The sequence below is a fragment of the Thunnus maccoyii genome, chromosome 6 (genome assembly GCF_910596095.1).
Source record: "Thunnus maccoyii chromosome 6, fThuMac1.1, whole genome shotgun sequence".
Classification (NCBI taxonomy): domain Eukaryota; kingdom Metazoa; phylum Chordata; class Actinopteri; order Scombriformes; family Scombridae; genus Thunnus; species Thunnus maccoyii.
Window position 1 is genome coordinate 236,344 of NC_056538.1, and position 22,066 is coordinate 258,409.

General features: G+C 38.0%; 1 protein-coding gene across 1 annotated transcript in view; it reads right to left on the reverse strand.

The window, feature by feature from the left end:
* Positions 1-554: 554 nt before the first annotated feature.
* The window catches only part of LOC121898852 (melatonin receptor type 1B-B-like), a 29,636-nt gene continuing 8,124 nt past the window's right edge, over positions 555-22,066 (reverse strand). Inside the window, exons 2-3 of the mRNA XM_042414313.1 lie at positions 4,127-4,245; positions 555-2,107 (exon numbers count right to left, since the gene is read on the reverse strand). Of these exons, the coding sequence (XP_042270247.1) occupies positions 1,358-2,107; positions 4,127-4,245 (869 nt within the window). The 3' untranslated portion in view covers positions 555-1,357. The remainder of the gene's footprint in view (positions 2,108-4,126; positions 4,246-22,066) is intronic.

Consider the following 22,066-nt stretch of genomic DNA (forward strand, 5'->3'; position numbering starts at 1 on the left):
GCTATTTATTAATCACCAGCCTCTGATCTATATCCACCTTTATCCAGCACTTTTGCACTTTGCACTGCTGCCTACATAATCCAAAATAGCAGGTGTGCCTGGAGACACCCACACAGTCTGTGAACCCAAGACCTGCCATGCTCCATTTGTTGTGCTTGTGTGATTAAAATAGGGCCCAAAATATTTTCCGCTGTGATAACTTTCCAGAATTGTAAAATCCTGTTTGTAAGTATTCCAAACTGCTATGTGGTATTTTGGCATCTGATAAGCCTTAAACTCATTCATCTTTAGCTCTAACTGGACTTCCTGGATCGTATTTCATTCTCTCACAGATACCTTGCCAACACACTCCCAAACACCCTTGTATTGTTTAAACACAGGGCTGATTTCGGTCTGGATGCAGCTTTACTGGTAGTGGAACTAAAAATGTAAAGTTTGTCCCCAGGAAGCTGCTAGAGGAAAGATCAAAGATCTCCTAACCCTATTGCCAGAAAGAGCATTTATATTAGACAAGTCCGCTACATTCCAGATTACACATTTTTGAACATGAAATGATGTATTATTAACAATATCTACACATGGCATCTACAGTATTGCAAGTTAGGGAAACATTGTGGTTGCAATCATACTTGTTGGTCATTACTTGAGTTCTTGACAGAACAATAACTCTGGTCTCTGGCATCAAAGTTGAACATGCAATCAGACGTGCAACTACTTCTTGCGACTGGATGTAAATCATGTGCTGCACAATAACATGCAAACAATCAAATATTAACTGAGACTAGCGTGAGTGCCTAACATAAAAAGGGTTCATCCTCTGGGGAGTTAAATTTTGAACTACTTGTTGTACTAATCAAGATACATTAGAGTTCATCCTCTGGGACTATGTATATCCATGGCAGATTCAACTTTTAGTTATTTTTTCCCTGCAGCATACTATAGCTACTTTGTGTTTTGTCTCCATCTTTCTTTTTGCTTTGTTAAAGGAATCATAAAAAGAACTGTACTTGTCATCTATGGTGGTTAAGTGTAAACTAAGCAATGTTTTAGTCATGGAAATAAAAAATCAAGGCGAAATATCTAATTTTAAAATAATCTGGGTGTTTTTTAGATAAAATCAGTACAAACCAAAATTGATGAGCCTTAGGTTTTAAGAATGACACTCTTAAAATAATGAATAACACAGCTATTGTTGTGAATATGCCTCTTTTTTCATTTTAACTTCACTCAAGTTCACTGTTGGTCACTCTATCTAGAGTTTGTTGAGACTTTGGCACAGTAGAGAATAAAGTTTGATCGATGGCACTGTACATGTGAAGACAGAAGAAGAGGGACAAAGATTTTGAGGGAAACAGTGTCACAGAGTTTCTCCTTTCACTGGCTCATTGTTATTGAGTCCTGGTGAGGGTTTGCTCTTCATGCCTTCAGTACCCCCCCGTGATGTCTCCTGAAAGAAGAGATGTGGCATCCACACAGACATGATGATCCGCTTGTACTCCCTGCGGAAGTTTTGGTTCAGCAGGCCATAGATGATGGCATTAAGGCAACTGTTGAAGTAAGCCATGAAGTAGCTTACTACAAAGAGCCATTCAGGGATGCGAGGTGCCACTGCTTCAGGGTTGATTGCAACAGCGAGCCCAATGAAATTGAGTGGTGCCCAACAAATTGCAAACAGCACGAACACCACAAACATGGTGATAAAGTTCCTCAGGTCACTGGGCTTGATACGAGGGCGCACCTCCGACTTAACCTTCCGCCTCACTTGAATGACCAGGATCCAGATGCGCAGATAGCAAAAGGTGACCACAGCAATAGGCACAAAGAAATGGATGACCACCACTGTGATGGTGTAGGCAGTGCTGACTGTCTGTGCAAATGTGCATGAGTAGATGCGTGGGTCGTACTGTAGCGAGCCAACAAAAAAGTTGGGGACAATGGCTACAACTGTCAGGAGCCAGATGAGTGCGACCAGCAGCAGAGTGTTGCGGTAGTTGTACAGCTTGTCATAGCTGAAGCTGTGGCAGATGTAACAGTAGCGGTTGATGGCAATGCCTGTTATGTTGAAGATGGAACCAATGACGCTCAAGCCCATCAGGAAGCCGCTCACCTGAATGAGAGAGAAAGAGAGACATAACAGCTCAAAATCCATCAACACTAATATATAACTAATGATTGATACATTCAGGCTGGTCAGAATGATTCCAGGATTAAAAGTCTTAGTACTCACAAGAGACAGAAAAAAAAAAGAATAGTCTAAAACAATGCAGCAGAGGCAGAGAAATCTTTACTTCCTATGATGTATGAGAGAGAGAGAGAACAGACAGAAACAGAGCAGTGAAATGGAAACTAAACTTTATTTGGTAATGAAATTCTGTGCCATTGATTTATCAGTAAAATGTATAGTACCACACTGCAGGCTTGAGTTGCTGACACCCTGATTAATTTGTTTTGTGCTGTAATGAATTTCACCATAAAATAATGAGTGCATTTCTTTATTATACTAACTTACAGTAGAGGTTCCTTGATGAGAAATAGCTAGTGTTTTAAGCTATCTTTTTCTGAGTAGCTTACAGTGTAGCTTGCTACTTTGAGTAAAACTGTTGTTACTGTAGTTTAACTACTTCCAATGAGTAGTAGTAAATACAAAGATCTGTAACCAAATGAGCAATTCTACAGTATATACTATTATTTCTAACACCATTGTCCTGTCCACTCAGCCAGCAGCAAAAAGCAGTGACAAGGGTTAGAGTGCTGATGCCCCTCCTCCCCCTACACACACATAGTTCACTGACAGTGTCTTCCCAACATCCTCGCTCACTGTATGTTAGAGCACGATAAATTGTCCAGATATACTAGGAGCGATGTTGCAGCACTGAGCTTGAGTTAGGGATGTGCAGAGGGTCCAGTATTTGTATTTGTATCTGTATTTGTTGCAGCAGCAAAATTATTTGTATTTGTATTCGAATAAAAGTGGAAAGAGGCTTAAAAATCCTGTTTTGTTTTTATTACGATTTTAATCTTAGGGAAAAGTGTTACAATCAGTGTTAATGAATAAACTACCTTAGGAAGGAGGTCTGCCACACTGAGTCTCAAACTGGACGACTGCGCTGACTACTGAGCTAAAACTTTACTCATCGCCTCATTGCAGACAGACCGCTATCTATTTATACAACCATAACACAGAGACAACCCACCATGTAATGTGTAGGGAAGAACTTCAAAAGGGATTATTGCTTTGCACTTTTCATTTATTGCCTATTTTTTACAACCTAACTTTGTGGAAAGGAGAAGGGGAACAACAGGTTATGGAGAGTCCCTTGGGAGTGCTTCACATGTGTCAGTAGCTCAGCTTTATATCTGGGGAACACCCCCAACTGCGGGAGTGATGTCCAAATTAGGAAATGTGCGTCATGTAGCAGGTGGATGTAGCTCCCCTTGTTGAGACCTGCTGATAGACGTAACAGTGGAGTAGAGGACAAAGACTGAGATAGCGATGTAACTGACCTGCGCACTGGTATTTGGTATTTGTTTTTTTCTTCCCAAAAACAAATAATTTTTAAAATATTTGTATGAAACAAGTATTCGTAAGAAACCCACTATTTGTGCTTTATAATGTATTTGTATTTGGGTACGCCCCAAGTTTGAGTGTGTGAGATGTTTATAAATGCACTTCACGGAGCAGAAGACCTATGAATGGTATCCTGGAGGTCGTATGGCTCAGGTCCTAACTATTTCAGCAGCACCTGGAAGTTGGTGACATCCAGCCTAATATTTACACTTGGTTCCTCCATATTTTATTTTTAGTATTGATATTTCTGACTATTCTGTACACACCTCATCTTCTGCATGTCTGCCCTGGAAGAGTGATCCTCTGTTGCCCCTCCTGAGGTTTCTCCCTTTTGGCCCTGTTTAAGGCTTTTTATGTATGTTTTTTCTTATTTGAACTGAGTGTCTAAGGATAGAGGGTGGTGTATGCTGTACATATTGCAAAGCCCCTTCGGCAAATTTGTGATTTTGGACTATATAAGTAAAACTGACTTGACTTGAATCATACAGCACAAATAAGATCAAGGTTGTTAAAAAAAATTAAAACAAATTCAGCAATAAAAATACAATCATGGCTCACCTTGCACTGGGTCTCACCCAGTGACCAACCATCATGAAAGATGGCGTACAACACCAGCGGGTAGGGGTAGAATGCAACAACCAAGTCAGCAAAGGCCAGGCTCACCACAAAGACATTTCCTGTAGAGGGCAGAGGGAAAGGACATAGAGTCATGTGAGTTTGTGTTTGAAACTGTAACAACCTTGAGTGCAGGAACAGCTCCATGTAAATGCATGACCACACCACCATTGGGCTTCCTAACAGGAAGCCCAATGGTGGTGTGGTCCTTACAGTGTCAACCAATCAATCACACAGGCAGCTACTTGGAAAACACTGCACTCATGACTGTGTAATGTATGCACACACTTATTTCCCTTCACAGCATCACACTTCAGTCACCCAAACCCACTGGATTAGTGCATCAAGATAAAGATAAGACCTGTGCCATGTAGATTGACTAAATAAATGGGGAAATGTTCAATGGTTCAATCTAGATCATGAGTGTAATATTGTATGATATGATCCAATCTAAGTTGATCTAAACCTCTATTCTCTGGTGTTCTTTGTGGTTTTCAGTATCCACAGAATGACCCCAATACATTTACACTGTTACAGCTTGACATACTGCTGAAACCAAAACACTATTCAACCTGTACACTTGTGAGCATGCATATATTCCTCAGCTCAACATATGTCTGATGTGCAGGGCAAGCAGATAATGAGCCACAACCTGGGGAGAGGTATGGAGGGGGAGATACTGTTGTCACCCAGCTGATATGGAGAGAGTGAACAAGACAGAGAAACATAGGTAGAGATATCTAGCTAAGTTAACAACTGCATGGGAAAGGATCACACTTCGGCTTAACAATTTTATTTTTATTTTTTATTTTATTTGATAGGGACGATGCAATTTAACATAGTTCCAATATAGAGCATGAAACTGATGTACTGCACAGAGAGTTTATAGCTATTGCTAATTTTCAACTCTTGTCCCTGGTTGGGCTTTACATATACAGTGTAATTAAAATATACAGCTTTCATCATCATAAAAACCACAGTGCACTACAGATATGAGGGTACAATAGAATACACATACTGAATTACATTGATTGTGATGTACAGTTTGAAAAAAAAAAATAACAATACAATACAATTACCTAAAAATTCTCTGGTTTGCTTTTAGCCAGCACTTAACCTTTGTTGTAAAAGATTTTATATCTGAAATTAATTTGATTTCAGTTGGTAATGTGTTCCAGAGTTGACAGCCCTGTATGGAGAAGGCTGATTGTCCAAATTTAGATCTACGATATGGTATTTTACGGTTGCCATTCAACATGCTCCTAGTTACTCTGGTACTGTCTTGTCTTTGGATATATCTAGAAAGAGGCTTGGAAGCTAAACTATTGATACATTTGAAAACTAATTTAAGAAAACAAAAATGAGTAAAGCTCTCAAAACTAAGAAGATTGTATTTTTTCAGTATGTGACAGTGATGCCACCGAACAGGCTTTTTGTCCATTATTTTTAGTGCCTGATTGTATAAGGATGTGAGGTGTCTGATTGTGGATGGTGATGCTTGAGTCCATACTGTCATACTATACGAAAAATTGGAGAAAATCATAGTGTGCATAAATAAGTGAGCTGCCTGAGTTGGTATGTAGTGCCTGATTATTTTGAAACAATTAAGGTCCGACTTTACTGTTTTTGAAATCTTCTTTACATGTTTATCAAATTTGAGTCGCGAATCTAAGATTATTCCTAAAAACTTGAAATCATTGACCTCCTCTATTTCTTCATTCCTTATCTTGATTTCAAAAATTTCAAGTGAGCCCTGTTTTCTAATGGAGAAACACATAGAAACTGTTTTTATCAAATTCAAGACAAAATGATTATGTTGCAGCCATTGATGGACATCATCCAAGTATGAAGTCAAGATCTCCGTTGCCTTGCTAGGTGACTTGGCTGGTACATATATGACTGTGTCATCTGCATAAAGCTGGCAGTTGGCCTCTGGGCAGCTTGTAGGTAGGTCATTTATAAACAGACTGAAAAGCAGCGGACCCAGGACCGAACCTTGAGGAATACCCATTCTGTTGTTAAAAAAGGATGACTTTTCTTGGTCAACTTTCACACACTGCTCTCTAGTTTGAAGATATGTCTCAAACCAACCAGTTGCTTGTTTTGAAAAATTGAATGTAGACAGTTTATACAGGGGAATGTCATGGTTGACAGTGTCAAATGCCTTTTACGGGTCAAGAAACACTGCCCCCACGACATTACCTCTGTCCAATGGATGCTTTACATTTTCAATGAAATAACAATTTGCAGTTTCTGTGGAACATTTTGGTCCAAAACAAATTGTTGTGGATGAAGGAGTTGATTGGTCTCTAGGTGGTCAACTAGCTGTGCAGCGACAACCTTCTCAAGTACCTTTGACAGGACAGGAAGAATAGAAATAGGGCAATAGTTGCATATCAGATCATGATCCCTTGTGTGATGACTGCCTTTTTTCAGTTATTTGGGAATTTGCTGGTCCTAATTGATAAATTGATTAGATGAGTCACAGGTCTTATTAATATAGAGCTGTATTTCTTAATGAAACAAGTATCCAAATTATAAATGTCTTTTGCCTTAGTATCTAATAATTTCTTAATAATTTCTGCAATTTTTGCTTCATTGACCTCTTTGATACAAAAAGAATCAGATGATTCAACTTCTGTGTTATTAGTTATAGTTGGGGCATCAAAATTTTGTGTCAATTCCTCTGCTGATTGTATAAAATACTGTGAAAGAAAATTGAATAGTAGGTTATCATTTTATAAATCTTTTGTATATATGTTACAAATGTTTTCAAACTAAGGAGTCAATGTTTGTCATCAACTAAATGTGTAATGTCATTGTCATTTTGGGGATACATGTTGGTGAAGAAATCCTACTCCTAGGTTAGTTGAACTCTTGAACCTGTTTCTATGTGAGGATTGCTTGCTGACCTCTGGGGTTAGCTAGAGATATCTTTGTCTTAAGCCTACTGTTTAAGAGACCATACTTGTTTGTAAGACGGTGTAACAGTTTGTGGAAGTGCCCATTTAGGGACCAGACTGTTTTTAGCTTTGCTTCTGGAGAAGTATAAAGCTGTCTAGTTTGGGTTCACAATCTTTAGAGAAAGGGCTGGCTTTAGGGAAAGGGCCAGCTGAACAACATGCTTTCTCTCCAAAAATACAAGATGATTGTATTTTTGTTTGTGTGTGGACATTTGTATAATTGTTACTGATGATGTGATGGATTGTACAGTGTCTACAACTGCTTCAACAAGTGACAATGTTTAATGCTTTCTCTATGTCTCCATGTGCCTCTTTCTCAAGAGAAAATTTCCACAACAATACATATTAAATTCATGCGCCATGGTGGCTTTATCTGTGATGGCCGTACCATTTATTTTCAGTTCCTTAATTCCTTTTTGATTAGATGATTTGTTGGTTAAATTATTTAAGTGTTTCCAAAGAGATACATTATGGCCTTTGGTGTTTCCTATAAGTTGTGTAGTATGAGGCTTTTGCTTTGCGTAATTCCAGGACTACTTTATTTCTTAAACTTTTGTAGATCAGATGATCAGTATTTAGTTTAGAAGACAATGATGTTTTCAAGGCCAGATGTTGTTTTTTCATAAGTTTATGTATTTCATTATTGAGCCATGGTAAAGTTGCTTTCCTTTGTTTACATTTCATGTTTTTGGTATATTTTGCTGTCACTAGAGCAGTAGTTATGAAGTTACAACACACATCCACGTCATCTATTTCTATAAGCTGATCCCAATTTATATTCCCAAGATCACGTTCAAATTGCACAATTATGGACTTGGGGATGACCATCTTCACCTGGTCAGGGTTGCTGCTACAAAACCGCAGCTGCTTTTTTGTCAGTTTCCGGACGGTAAGAGTCATATTATGGTCAGACAGACCAGTTAATAGTTTGTATGTTTTTGTTATCTGATCTGATAAATACCATATCAATTAGGGTTCTACTGTTTCTAGTGATTCTTGTAGGTCCTTTAATCATCTGCTGGAAGTTGAACTTAAACATAATCATTTTCAGTTTTTGTTAATGTCACCATATAATATTGTTTCTATGTGAGAATCAAAACTTTTCATCATATCTTGTAGTTCATCATAAAAGGAGACACTGTGTGATGATGGGTTATACAGAACAACAACATTAAAATTCATCTGAGGTGAAAGAATCACATTTAGGGCTAAAGATTCAAGAGTGGTGTTCAGTTCTATTTCTCTGCATTTGTACTTCTCTTTGATAAAAATCAACCACCCCCCCTGCCAAACAAAGATAGTCCAGGTTTGAATCAGACAGTAGAGTATGAATCTGATCTCCTTTTGAGATTATGCTGTGGATATTTAAATGTCCACCAAGAATGCCTTTGGGTTTAGATTTTAGGTCCCATAACACTTTGGCACTTTTCCCTGATCCTGTTTCTTGGAGTGTCTCAGCAGTTCCCCACTACACGCAGTGGCATGTTCCATTTCAGCCCCTGCCCACAGTTCTGACAGTTTGTGTGTGGCAAATGGAACAGACTAACCAGTCAGGTTGCACTCGGTTACATGAGAGCAGTCTGATCCATATATCTTTTGGTGACTGCTATCAGACAATGCTGCCAGATCCTGCGATGCTGTTGCCTCTGTAGTACCCTGCCTGCCCTGGGCAATCAGATCCTCCACCAGTTGGATATTTGGCACTAGTGCTGGGGTGAAGCTGACTGTTTGTTCAATCACTGATGGTCCAGGATTGAAATGTACATCACCAGCTAGTAGTAGGACCAGTAGGATTCTTTATGAATGCCACTTGCCATACTGTGTTGAGAGTTGTGTAGCAGTTATTGTTTTCTTATGTTTAATCAGCCCCTTTAGTGAGCAGATGGAGTATAGAGCAAGATATCCATGTCCAAATGAGTACAGTTTTGTTTGATCAACAAAGGTTACTGACCATTTTAGGGTCGATGCAGCCGGTTTATCCTTTGGTTTAAAACAGTGTCCAACAGGAATCAGTAGGAGCAAACAACAGAGGGACAGCATACAAACTTTCCCTCAATCAAACAGCTTCACTTGAAGGATTTTCCTTTGCTTGGAGTCATCATGGGCAGTGTTAAAAACTTGCTGAGAGATGTAGGTCAAGATACCAAGTAGTGACAAGGACAGTGTTAGAGTAAGGAGGATTTGAGTGGAGCCCAACAAACTACTCATGTCCTCGGCAGCCATCTTGGATTTTTAGTATCATATCTGAGTCTAAATGTAAACAAGACAAGACGTATATTTGTATATTTTTCTCTAAAACCATGGTACAACCTCGTAACACTGATATTTTCATCAAAGGTGAAGGGATTGACATAGTCACTGATTTTAAATATCTCGGTGTGAAAATGGATCCAAATTTGAACTTTAAGAAACATGTTAAAAAAAAAAACAGTTATAACCATAAAGTATAACTTAGCAAATTTTATGCAAATTAGAAACTGTCTCTCTTTGGACACAGCCAAGATATTTATGCATGCTATGATTCTTTTCCATATGTCTTATTGCATTACATGTTGGCGGCAGTCTGGAGAAACAGCCACAAGACCTCTTGAGTCCTTATACAAACAAACTCTAAAAACTCTGGACAAAAAGCCAATGCATTCCCATCACTGTAGGGTACTGGATAAATACAATTTACTGAGCTTTGAAAATTTTAGATTATTCTCAAATTTGTGCCTAGTTTATAAAATTTTAAATGGTTAGGCCCATCCTCCACTATGTGACTTTGTGTATACTCACTCAGTAAGTTCTATTAAATCCTCCAGAACATCCTCTATACAAGATTGTACCATACCATTTCATCGCACTGCATTTGGGCAATCAGCTTTCTCTGTGAAAGCCACAACTCAGTGGAATGCCGTACCTGATGATATGAAGAACTGTATTTCCTGAAGATATAAAGAGCTGCAGTTCCATCAGTACGTTCAAAAGCAAATTAAAAAATCTGCTAAAAACTACTCAACTCTGTAACCACTGACTCTAAATTTCAACTCATGGTCTTCTCATGAACGCAAATAATCTTGCTTTTAATTTGACAAGCGTACATTATTAATTTCTAGTTGACATCGTGGCATATTCACGATTTCAATGCCCATCCTCATGATTGCGGATGGAACACTTATGTTCACAGATCCTGTTTTTTAACTCTTGTTTTGGGCTCTGGGCTCAGCCCTGGGCTCACCCAGGGCTGAGCCCTGATGTTGGAGATAATATTGGTCCAGAAACTTCAAATGGTTCTTTGTCAATACTTCCTTAGTTAAAAATAACAAAAACTCCATAGAGGGTTCAAAAAATAACTACGAGCATCCTTGTGAGGTATACTGGGGTACAAACTGGAGACATCCATGGTGCATAAAAAATCATTAGAGTCCACATCACAGTCCTTCAACTTATTCAAAAAATCTGTGGTGTCTTTAAGATATGAGGGCAATGCATATACCCAGTCTTTGATATGAGAGTCAACATACTGAGAAAGTGGCTCTGTTAGAGATCCATTACCAGATACAATCGGTCAACCTGGATGATGTAACAAGTCTTCATGAATTTTGGGAAGAGTGTATATAACTGGTCATATTGGGCTATAATATAATTCATTAATAAAGTGTACAAAGTGTGTACATGACTCTTTGACTACATATCAATGGTGTGATCAGCATTATTGACAACAAGCATCCTGCATCCAAAGTTAAGTAAAGGAGGGAAGGAAAGAAAGACACAAAGAAAGAAAGAATAACCATGATTATTAATTAGTTAGTAAGTCTCTGGGGTATATTCTGGATGGCAGTTATGAATTTAAGGAATTTTTAAGGCATAACAGAATTGTTTTATTAGTCTATATACATTGCAGGCATATTCATATTCAGTATAGAACTGAGGAATTAAGTTGAGTTTGATATATATTTTTCAACAAATGATAACTGAAAATGTAGTGCTGTTCTTCAGCTGAATTTTATTATACATACATAATAACATAAATTTCTATGTGTACCAAATATAACAAAATAAATGCATATACACATGTAATATGCAAGCATGTATCTTTTTTATTTTATAATCCAAACTCACAAATCACAACTCAACTTAGATTGTTATGAATTTTGCTGTGAATATTCATGGTCCTTTTTATTTCCAGGGAACCCTTTTGATTTAAATCTCCCACAAATAATCAGTATGTTTAATTGGTTGTTTCACTCAATACTTTCACTGCACTATAAAAATGGCTGTGAAATCCACAGTAATTTACTGTGTCTCTCTACAGTTAATTACTGTGAATATTTTTTACAGTATAATACTGTGTATTAGGCCTAAAAACACAGTAATCAACATGGTATCATAGAAAATCACAGTAGTGAACACACTACTGTAGAAAATCACAGTAATAATCCCACTACTGTAGTTAATCACAGTTACCATTATATTACCGTAGAAAATCACAGTAACAATTATGTTACTGTAGAAAATCACAGTAACAATTACATTACTGTAGAATCACAGTAATTATTATGCTACTGTAGAATATTACAGTAACCATTAGATTAGTATAGAAAATCACAGTAACTATTATAGTACTATAGAAAATCACAGTAATACTGATACTACTGCAGAAACCATTATGTAACTCTAGAAATCACAGTAACTATTACTGTAGAAAATCACAGCGAGCATTACATTACTGTAGAAGATCACAGTAACTATTCCAGTACCATAGAAAATCATAGTAACCATTATATTACTGTATAAAATCATAGTAACTATTCCAGCACTGTAGAAAATCACAGTAATAATCATACTACTGCAGACACCATCTTACTCTAGTTAAGGTAGCAGCTTTCCTTTTTGTAAAGAAAATCACTAATTTGAAGATTACCTTGTAATAGTTTCAAATAAAACCCTCAAATTCATGGTAAATTCATGATTGGTTGAGCCAAAGAAAAACATCACATGATCTCAAATTTGAACAGCATCACTGAGTCAGTCTAGTCGCCAAAAGTAACTTACTTCACTGCAGCCGGTTTGGGATTTAACAGCTTTTTGGATTATTACATTATCTTATTTTTTTACCTTAAAGGATTTTCTTTTTAAGAGTGCTCGTGTTCTTGTCTGTTTTTGCTCGGTGTAAAGTTGTCAGACAGTATCATAGATGGATAAAGTGGACTTTCTGACATCCTGCAGCTTGCTTTCTTTACCAGCTAACATTTAACTGCAAATTATTCTGAAATAAAGGAACCAACAAACTTGGAATATTCATAAATGAGCACTGGAAGATATGGGAGAGCACAAAGACGTCTTGTTCAACCGTCTTTGCAGTGTGCAAAGTGCACTTCTTGGTCCAATGGGTTGCTTGTAGGTGGCACTATGACTATGAGTCAATGTTGACATGGAGATGTGTTTTGCCACATACGCCACATATGCTTCGCCATTGCAAAACAAACTGTTGTAACTCAACTCCACATGGTCAGATCTTTCCCAAATTTCAAATGTTTGATAAGAGTCCCAGTCTAAAGACATGTACAGGCCCATATTGTATCATAGTAATAGCACCATTTACTGGCAGCAGGTTGGATTTTGAAAACTTTTCATCACAAACATCTTTGATGACCAATTTTGAGGTCAGTAGGGGGAGTTTGTTAATAATAGTTGACTTCCTGTTGAATTTAGGGTATGGCTCAAAGAGGCTTTTTTTTGTGTCTGGACATGTTACATGTGCCTACAAAATTTCATTAGTCTACATGAAATTGAAAGGAGGGGCTTCAAATTTTAAATTCTGTAGGGGGCACTCTTGAGCAATTTTGCCATGCCCATCCCCAAGATCCATAAAATATTAAATTTTTCACCTCTTCTGATGAATGTGCTAAGTTTTGTAAGTTTTCAAGCATGTTTAGGCCCTCAAAATGTGTTTCTTATGGAATAATAATAATATAATAATAATAATTCCTTCAGTTTCAATAGGGCCTTTGCACCACTATTGTCTGTTGAAAAAGATTTTATTTAACCCCAATCAATACAGCAGTGACTGACGTATCCATTCCGTCTATGTCATATTTTAGTCAACATACAATCATGAAGCTGTTGCTCGGAGCAGTTGTTAAAAAATATATATTTACTTGAAGAAATATGTTGAAAATGCAAAATTACCAGTTGGTAAAAGAGTGAGAAACTCAGGAATTCTCTGTAAACTCCAAAGAAATTCCATTGTTCAAGCAGTTCAAAGATGCAGGAGTGCTCATAATAAATCCATGGTTGTTTGGACCCAGGAAAATAGAGCTATTTCAATCACTGAAAGAAAAAATTGGACATGTGAGCAACGATTCAGAGGTCTGGACATTAAAGTGTTGTTGAGATGCCTTGCTGGGGGAAGAAACTGCTCTGTGGTGTGCGGATACAGCAGCAGTCACCTCAATGACTTTTGTCATGTGTGTTTGTGTATATCAGTGTGTGGTCTCTGCATAAGCTTTGATGTGGACCAAACATACATATGTATTGAAACCTTCACAGAATACCATGGGATATCTCCCCTCCTTTGTTCTCCTTTCCCTTCCCTCATGTTCCATCTACATCCACTCCCTTCTTTCCCTCCTCATCCTCCTCACTGTACTTGACTGTCACCATCAATCAGTGGCGAGCTTCGTCATCCCAGAGTTGTCCCTGCCAGCTGAGGTGTTGCAGAATTGAAGGAGAGCCTCATCTCCCAAACAACTGGCTTCAATTTCAAGGAATTGGTCCCTTTATGGCTGGTCCAAATAGAAGAGGGGGGATGGGGAGAGGGGGTCTCATAAAGAATGTGATGGTGAAGAAAATGAGGATTGGGAGGGAACAAAGGGATGGGAAGACAGGGATGAGATGATGGAGGACGGAATGGAATGTTAGGTAATCAGGGGGGAAAAGGGGGAGAGAGGGGAATAGCGAGGAATTTATATCAGTGTGTGAGGGGGGTGGCTGGAGCTGGGAGAAGGACATGGTAGGTCAGACAGACCTTTATGGGCTGCAGGGGCCAACAACACTAAAGCCTTTCATGCCCCTGGTGCACACCCCTCAGTGTGTTGTATTAGAAAGCTCAGCTGCCTTGGAGCATACACTAGAATGTGCTAAAACCATGTTTGCTATATGACTCACTTTTGATGACTATGGCACATGGGCTATCCTTACTGATGAATGACATCAATTAAACCTTCTGTTTGTGTTCTACCCATTGAAGCCCATTTAAGTGGATAATGTAAAAGAAACTCACCAGCCCCTTTGGTATAAATGGGCTGTTCAAAAAGCAAGTCAATGAAACATGGTGGTACCTGTGCTGTAATCTTCTTGATATGTGCTCAGTGTTTCTTAGTTTGTCATGCTATGTTGGTAATAAAGGAAAACGATGCTGGATCTGACAAATCATCTCGGGGGTTTCTACAAGGAAGTAATATTTAACTAGTATGTGCAACGTCCGATATTCATGAAAATGCACATGCATCTCAGTTGACCTCCACTAAATATGTTGCTGCATTGCCTACTGTCAGCAGGAAATTCAGCCTTATGTGACAAACATCATCCAATTCACATGAAATTTACAAGGTGCGGTCTACATTTGTTATACAGGAACATGATGTATAAATAGTGGGTGTTGTCTGGCATGACATAGTGCACACAGGAAGTGATATTTAACTTGTTTATGCCACATCCAATATGAGCCTGGTCCTGAAGACATCTGTTTGCCCACAATAAAAGGCCTTTGACTGTGGTGTGCCCCGACATGCTTGAAGGTGCGAGGGCCCAATCATTGCTACAGCCCGAGCACCTAGCAGTGCGAAGGCCCTATTGTATCTGAAGGATTTTTTTTTCCCTTCTTCCAAAAGAAACGCATTTTTGAGGGGCTAAACATGCTCAAAAACATATCAAACTTTGCACATTTGCAGAAGTCATGAAAAAGTTAATATTTTCTGGATCTTGGGAATGGGCATAGCAAAATGGCTCGAGAGCGCCCCCTACAAAATTTCAAATTTCAAGCCCCTCCTTTCAGTTTCATGTATATTAACAAAATTTGGTAGGCACATGTAACATGTCCAGACACACAAAAAAGCCTCTTGGAGCCATACCCTAAATTCAACAGGAAGTCAGCCATTTTGGGTTTTCACTGAGCACCCTTGCCGTGGCGATGCGGCAAACTTCGATGTTTCGCCATGAAACAGGAAGTTGTAACTTTAATGTACTTTGTCCAATCTGCCCCAAATTTCTCATGCTTCATAAGGGTCATGTCCTGAACACATCTATGTGTCAATATTGAGTCATGGTCATAGTGCCACCTACTGGCAACAGGAAGTTACAGGTGCTGCACTTTTACGTCGTTTACCTAGTAGGTTGCACACATTTCCTTAAAATTTGGTCAGAAAAGCCTTAAGACTTTGATGATGCTATATTGAGAAGATTCTGAGTTTTCATTGAACATTGTTGCTGTATTGATGCAGCAAATTTCGATATTTCACCTTTGCAAAACAAACTGTTGTAACTTGACTCCACATGGTCAGATCTTTCCCAAATTTCACATGTTTGATAAGAGTCCCAGTCTGAAGATATGTACAGACCCATTGTAATAGCACCATTTACTGGCAACAGGAAGTTATATGCCCCATAGTTTTACTAACCACTCCTAGCAGGTTAAACAGATCCACCTAAAATTTGATCAGCTAAGTTGCAAGACATTAATGATGCTAAATGGTGAAGCTTTTGAGTTTTTTTTCTTTTATTCACAATTTAGTACATATCACACACACACACGTACTCCTATACACAGCCACACGATATCACACAGAACAAAAGGGACAATACAAACTAGATGTGCTCACAGGACAAAAAAAAATTCCTACGCTACCACAGTCTGTGGGTTGTCTGTTATTCAATATGAATTTGTCATTTTATAGTAGGGATGCACGACATTATCGGCTCGTCATCAGTATCGCTCGATATAAGCTCTAAAATTAAATATCGGCATCGGCCAGAAATGAACATTTTCTGCCGATTATGAGAGGCCGATTTGTTGCCCTCTCCTCCGCCACTTGACTGTGCTTCCCCCCACGGACTGTTTCACCCTGATGGTCCTGGTACTTCCTCCGCAGGCTCCACTTCACTCAGCTGCTGTCAGACCAGCTGCTTCTTCTAGCGTAGGCTAGCTGGCTGTGCTTCCCTCCGGCCATGCTGCTGCTAATGCTCCACTAGCCTCTCAGCTAATGTTAGCCCCAGCTCTCCATGTGGATCCAACGGGAGCACCGAGCCCTGGTTTGTAATTCAGGTTAAAGTGGGAAGAAGCAGCTGATCTGACGGGCAGCTTGAGTGAAGTGGAGCCTGCGGAGGAAGCACCAGGACCATCAGGTTAAAATAGTCCGCGGTGGAGCTGCTATGTTCAGCTGCACAGATAGGAAACACCTTGGTTGACAGGATGTATCACTCTGTTTGGGAAAAAAAAAATCTTCTTTTTGGTTGCCAACCAGTGTATTAGGTGCATTACCGCAATCTTCTGCTCAGGCGTTTCGATCAGAGATTAAATCCTACACATTAATCCTGTCTGTCTAATAAACTCAAAGAAAAGTATACTGCTCCATGCACTTGGCAAGTTAATTTAAGTTTTAATGCTGAGCTCCTGAACTCCAGTCATCCTAAGTATATTGTCATATATGGTCTTTCTTAAGTATACTTAGTACAATCTATGCTTACGTGCATAATAGTCTCCTCAGCAAGCTGGAAAAAATATGTGCATATATCGGTATCGGTATCGGCAATCGGCCACAATGAGTTGGAAGTATCAGCATATTGGATATCGGCAAAAAATCCAATATCGTGCATCCCTATTTTATAGTCTTCGTATAGTTCAGTACTGAGGACCATGTGGATTGGAAATCTTGCAATCTTAAATGCCGTTCACTTGTAATTTCTTCAATAGGCAAAAATTCAGTTATCTGCTCCAGCTTTCAATGTGGCCTTTAAAGGGAGCAACCCTTTTACATTCATCAGGGACTGCAATTTATTAACATAAAGTGTTGCTGTGATCTCCAATGGATAGCATGTTAGTGATTCCAATGCTACCCAAAGAGAACTAGTTCCCAGCTTCCAACTTATAATATTTCTAACTTGGCAGGCCCAGTAATACTATAGAAAATTCGGAAGTCGTAACCCCCCTTTTAAACATGACTTTGTTATGGTGGACAACTTAATTGTAGGTGTCTTCCATATAGATTTTGTTAAACATCTATTGATCAGCTTAAAAAAAGGGAATATAACATGGCAGTATATTAAAAGCATAAATAAACTTGGGGAGTATACTCATTTTAATGACGTTGATTTTCCCAATGAGAGACAATGGGAGAACAGACCAAGTCTGAAGTTTCTTTTTGCATTCCTCCAACAAAGGGTCGTAGTTTTCTTTAAATAATTTGTCCGAAGTGGGTCTTACTTGTACTCCAAGATATTTAAAGCCATGCACTGACCAAGAAATAGGGCATTCTTTCTTAACATTTTCTTCATTCAAGATGTTAAGAGGGCAAGCGATTGATTTTTGTAAGTTAACCTTGTACCCTGAAATCTTAGAAAAACATTGAATATCTGCCAAAACATGGTGCAAGGTTCAGTAACAAATAATAAAGTATCGTCGACATAGAGTGAAATTTTGTGCTGTTGTGTGCCTGCTATCACTCCCTTTATCATAGGGTTAGTTCTTATCATCTATGCAAAAGGTTCTAGTGCAAAAATAAATAGTAATGGAGATAGAGGGCAGCCTTGTCTGGTACCTTTTCCTAAATGGACAGGGGGAGATTCCACAATATTAGTACAAACAGTGGCATTTGGAGTTCATATATTGCTTTAATCCATTCAATGAAATTATACCCTATTTATCTAGTACTAAAAAAAGAAAATCCCATTCTAAACGATCAATTGCCTTGTCGGCATCAAGAGATATTCATAATGAGGGTGTTTTTTCCTGATTCAAATAATGTAATAATATAATGTTAAACAACCGTCTTGTATTATTAGATGAGTGACGACCTTTAACGAATCCAGTTTGATCTAATTTTATTAACTTGGGGAGAACTAATTCTAATCTCTTCAGTAGCAGTTTTGTGATTTTATACTCACAATTAAGCAGACTTATAGGCCTATATGAGGCACATCTCTGAGGGTCTTTACCTTCTTTTGGGATAACAGAAATTCTTGCTGTATTCATAGAGACAGGGGAATGTTATGGCTAGAGAAGTTGTTAACCATTAACATAAAAACTGATTTAAGTTGTGGCCAGAAAGTTTTATAAAATTCTCCAGAAAAGCCGTCTGGGCCTGGAGATTTATTTGTTGGCAATGATTTAACTGTAGAAAAAACCTTTTCCTCAGAGAGGTTTTTATTGATGGTTTGTTGATCTAAGGCTTTAACCTGAGGTAAATCTAAATAGGCTAAAGGGGCTTTTGTCTCAGAGATCGAAATATTTTCTGATTCATATAAACCACTGTGGAAGTCAAAAAAGTGTTTATTAATTTCTAATGGATCATATGTTACTTCATTTTCCATTTTAATGGCCATTATAGTTCTCTTAGCTTGTTCTTTTTTTAAAGAGTGTGCCAATAATTTACCCAGTCTATTCCCGAATTCATGCATTTTTTGTTTCAAATACATACTTTTTTGTTTAATATAGTTTGAGTGATCTAAGTTGAAATTTGCTCTGGCTATAACTAATTTGTTCCAATTTTCTTCAGATTGAGCTTGCTTATGTAACGCTTCTCTATGTAGCAATTCTTACTTTAGAGCCTTGGAAATTAATTCTCTTTCTTTATTTTTATAAGAGGAGTATGATATAATGTGTTCTCTCAAAGTGGCTTTTGCTGCATCCCAAAGTATGGATGGGGCTATTTCTAATGATAAAATATAAGTATTAAAGTCCTCAATCCACTCTCATTTTCTTACAGAACATTTCATCTTCTAATAGCAAGTTGTTAAATCTCCACATTTTAGATCTATAAGCTTCGTTTAGAGTAATTTCCAAAGAGATCATTGCATGGCCTGATATAGAAATTTCATGTATTTCACAAGATAAAACAAGCTTCATATATTTTTAGGAAGAAAAAAATAGTCTAAACAATGCCTATTGGAAAAAAGTATAATCCCTTTTTGTAGGGTTAATTTCTCTCCATGCATCTATTAACCTGGGTCCTGATCCCAAAGCATTTTTGTGGATTTAGGGTTAGAACCTCCAGAGTGTGAGGACTTATCCAAATGTGAAGGAGTTAAGTTATAATCTCCTCCCATCACACCAAGTGTTGTGCATTGTGTATGTGGGTGTATCTGTATTAGGAGCATATATATTAAGTATGGTTATCTGTTTGCCCCAGATTTTCCCATTCACCAAAATATATCTTCCCTCTGTATCTGAAATCTGATCAATTAATTCAAAAGGTATATGTTCATGAAACAAAACAGCAACTCCTCGGCTGTTTGTTTTAAAAGATTAGAAGAAAATTTGTCCAACCCAGTCTTTCTGTAATTTAAGATGTTCTTCGGGTGAAAGATGAGTTTCTTGCAATAAGGCTATTTCCACTTTCTCTTTTTAAGAGCTGTAAGTATTCTTTTCCTTTTGAAAGGATCCTATACCTTTAACATTCCATGTAATTAATTTGAATGATCTATCCATATTAGTCCTTTAAAGAAAAAATAAAGAAAACACTCTTGCAACCCCTCAGGCTAGCATGACAGGTAGGATTTATGAAATAAGACAGCAACAAAAAAACAAAAAATCTACATTTAACACATGTAAAACACACACACTCAAAACACACATAGACTCACAAAAAAGTTCCATCTGCACCACCCCATTGCTGGGTGATATCTTATGGTGACCGTTGTTGTTGTCTAAGAGTTAGGGACAATGTAACCAGGTTTGTTTACATACCCTGAAGTGGCTTGTGGAGTGCCCCCCTCCCCCGTTCATAATAGTTCCTACAATAACCACACAATCATTTTTAGCATAACCTAAATACACTTATTCAGCCCCAAATAGCCTTTGTCATTGAATAACCGAGGGGACCATTATCAACCATTAGTCTATCAACAGAAACAGTAGTGTTCCCAACAGATTATAATTAGCCTACTTAAACACTTCAATAAACAACTTAGTGTCTCCTCATTTGTTTTGTCTCTTCAAAGGAGAAAAATAAACAAGGAAAATAAATGAAAAATAAAGTTCATGGGCTTCATTAGCATTCTTAAGTAGACCTAAATAACCGAATCAATGTCCAAGCCTGATTATCTTTTCTAGTCATACCTCCAGTGTGAGTTCATTGATCAGCATGGATTCTCACCACCAGCTTTGTATAATCCTTTTTCTTCCAGTTCTTTTACTGCTGTAGCCGGAGTTGGAAAAATTGTTGTAGTCCCATCTTCATTGAAGACTTAGTTTAGCAGGAGCCAGAATGTGTGTTTTGATGTCCTAGGAGCTGTACTCTGATGGGCTTGTACAGGGATCTTTGTTGTCTCACCTTGAAGGTAAAGTCGTGATCGAAGTAAATCCATGTGTCCTGTAGTTTTACCTCCTTTGCCCATGCAACTTGCAAGATGCGTCTTTTAGTGTTATTGTTGAGGAAGGTGAAAATAATCGGCCAAACAGAGTCTTTCTGTTCTTGGTGCGATTGGCATGGATGATGTTCAATTCTCTCTGCACTTCATGTTCTTTTTTTTTTTTAGTATTAAACTTTATAGTGGAAAGTCGATGGGAGAAATTTTTGAAAGTTTATATCTCAAAAACTAAAAGTGCCAAAGTATTAATACTCACATATAGGTGTTCCATGTGGAATTGCTTAACATATTAAAACATGGGATCAATAGCGCCACCATGTGGTGTTTTGCATTTTGGCTAATACCTCATGAATAATGAGGCCTATCTAAATATTTGTACAGTGTGGTCCTTGGAAGATGATGAGTAGACTGATATAGGCCACATGAAAAAGTTTTTCCACCATTTTGTAATTTTTTGTAAAGACATTTTTGTTCTTCTGTTGGCACATATTTCATCCAATCTTAACCAAACTTAAATACTAAGCTATATACCATAATTAGATGACCCGGAACAAAGCTTATGTGTTCATTTTTTGGTATGATTTACCATTTGTCTGTAATTGGTTACCCAACTTTTGAAGGTGTGGCCAGATGTACTTAAAGACCCATGACTCTTCAATGCTTAATTGGATTGAAACCAATGTTGTATATACACCTACACTGCACAAGTGTGTAACATTTCATACAATTCTGGCCACAGGGAGGGCTAAAGTAACATTACAACCTGATATTTCTGCAATTCTTTTGTCCTTAATGAAATGGAACTTGGTAAACAGGTTCTGGTACAATTACTGCCATATCTCTTAAATGTAATATTCCATGGTCACAAATTCAGCAAAGTTGTACAGATGGGGATGCTGATCAAGTCTGTAGTATTTAATACAATTTCAACAGTGGGTGGCACTAAAAAATTTTGAAAAGTTGATGTTAGAGCAGAAACTTGTGGTGGCAACATCAGTAGCAGCAACTGGGAGCAGTTGCCAGCAGCAGGAACTCTTTTTTCAGAAATTGCATAATAATTTGCAATATTATTGTGTGAGAGCTGCCAAGCAGTAGGATTGTGCTTGTGATTTAAGAACCTAATGAGATTCATGTGACATTGTCAAGATGGAAAACTGTGTACGGTTAGCTCTCTTCTCCACTGTGGACAGAAACACAGAGGGTGCAGTCCTCCAAGGTACAATGAAACCAATGAAAGATTTTTACAATTATGAATGTGTGCTGTTGCATGCACCACCATAGCTACCATTGAGGTCTCCAAGGTCTGGACCTCTGTAACTGTTACCACAAACTACACCATATTTGTAATTAA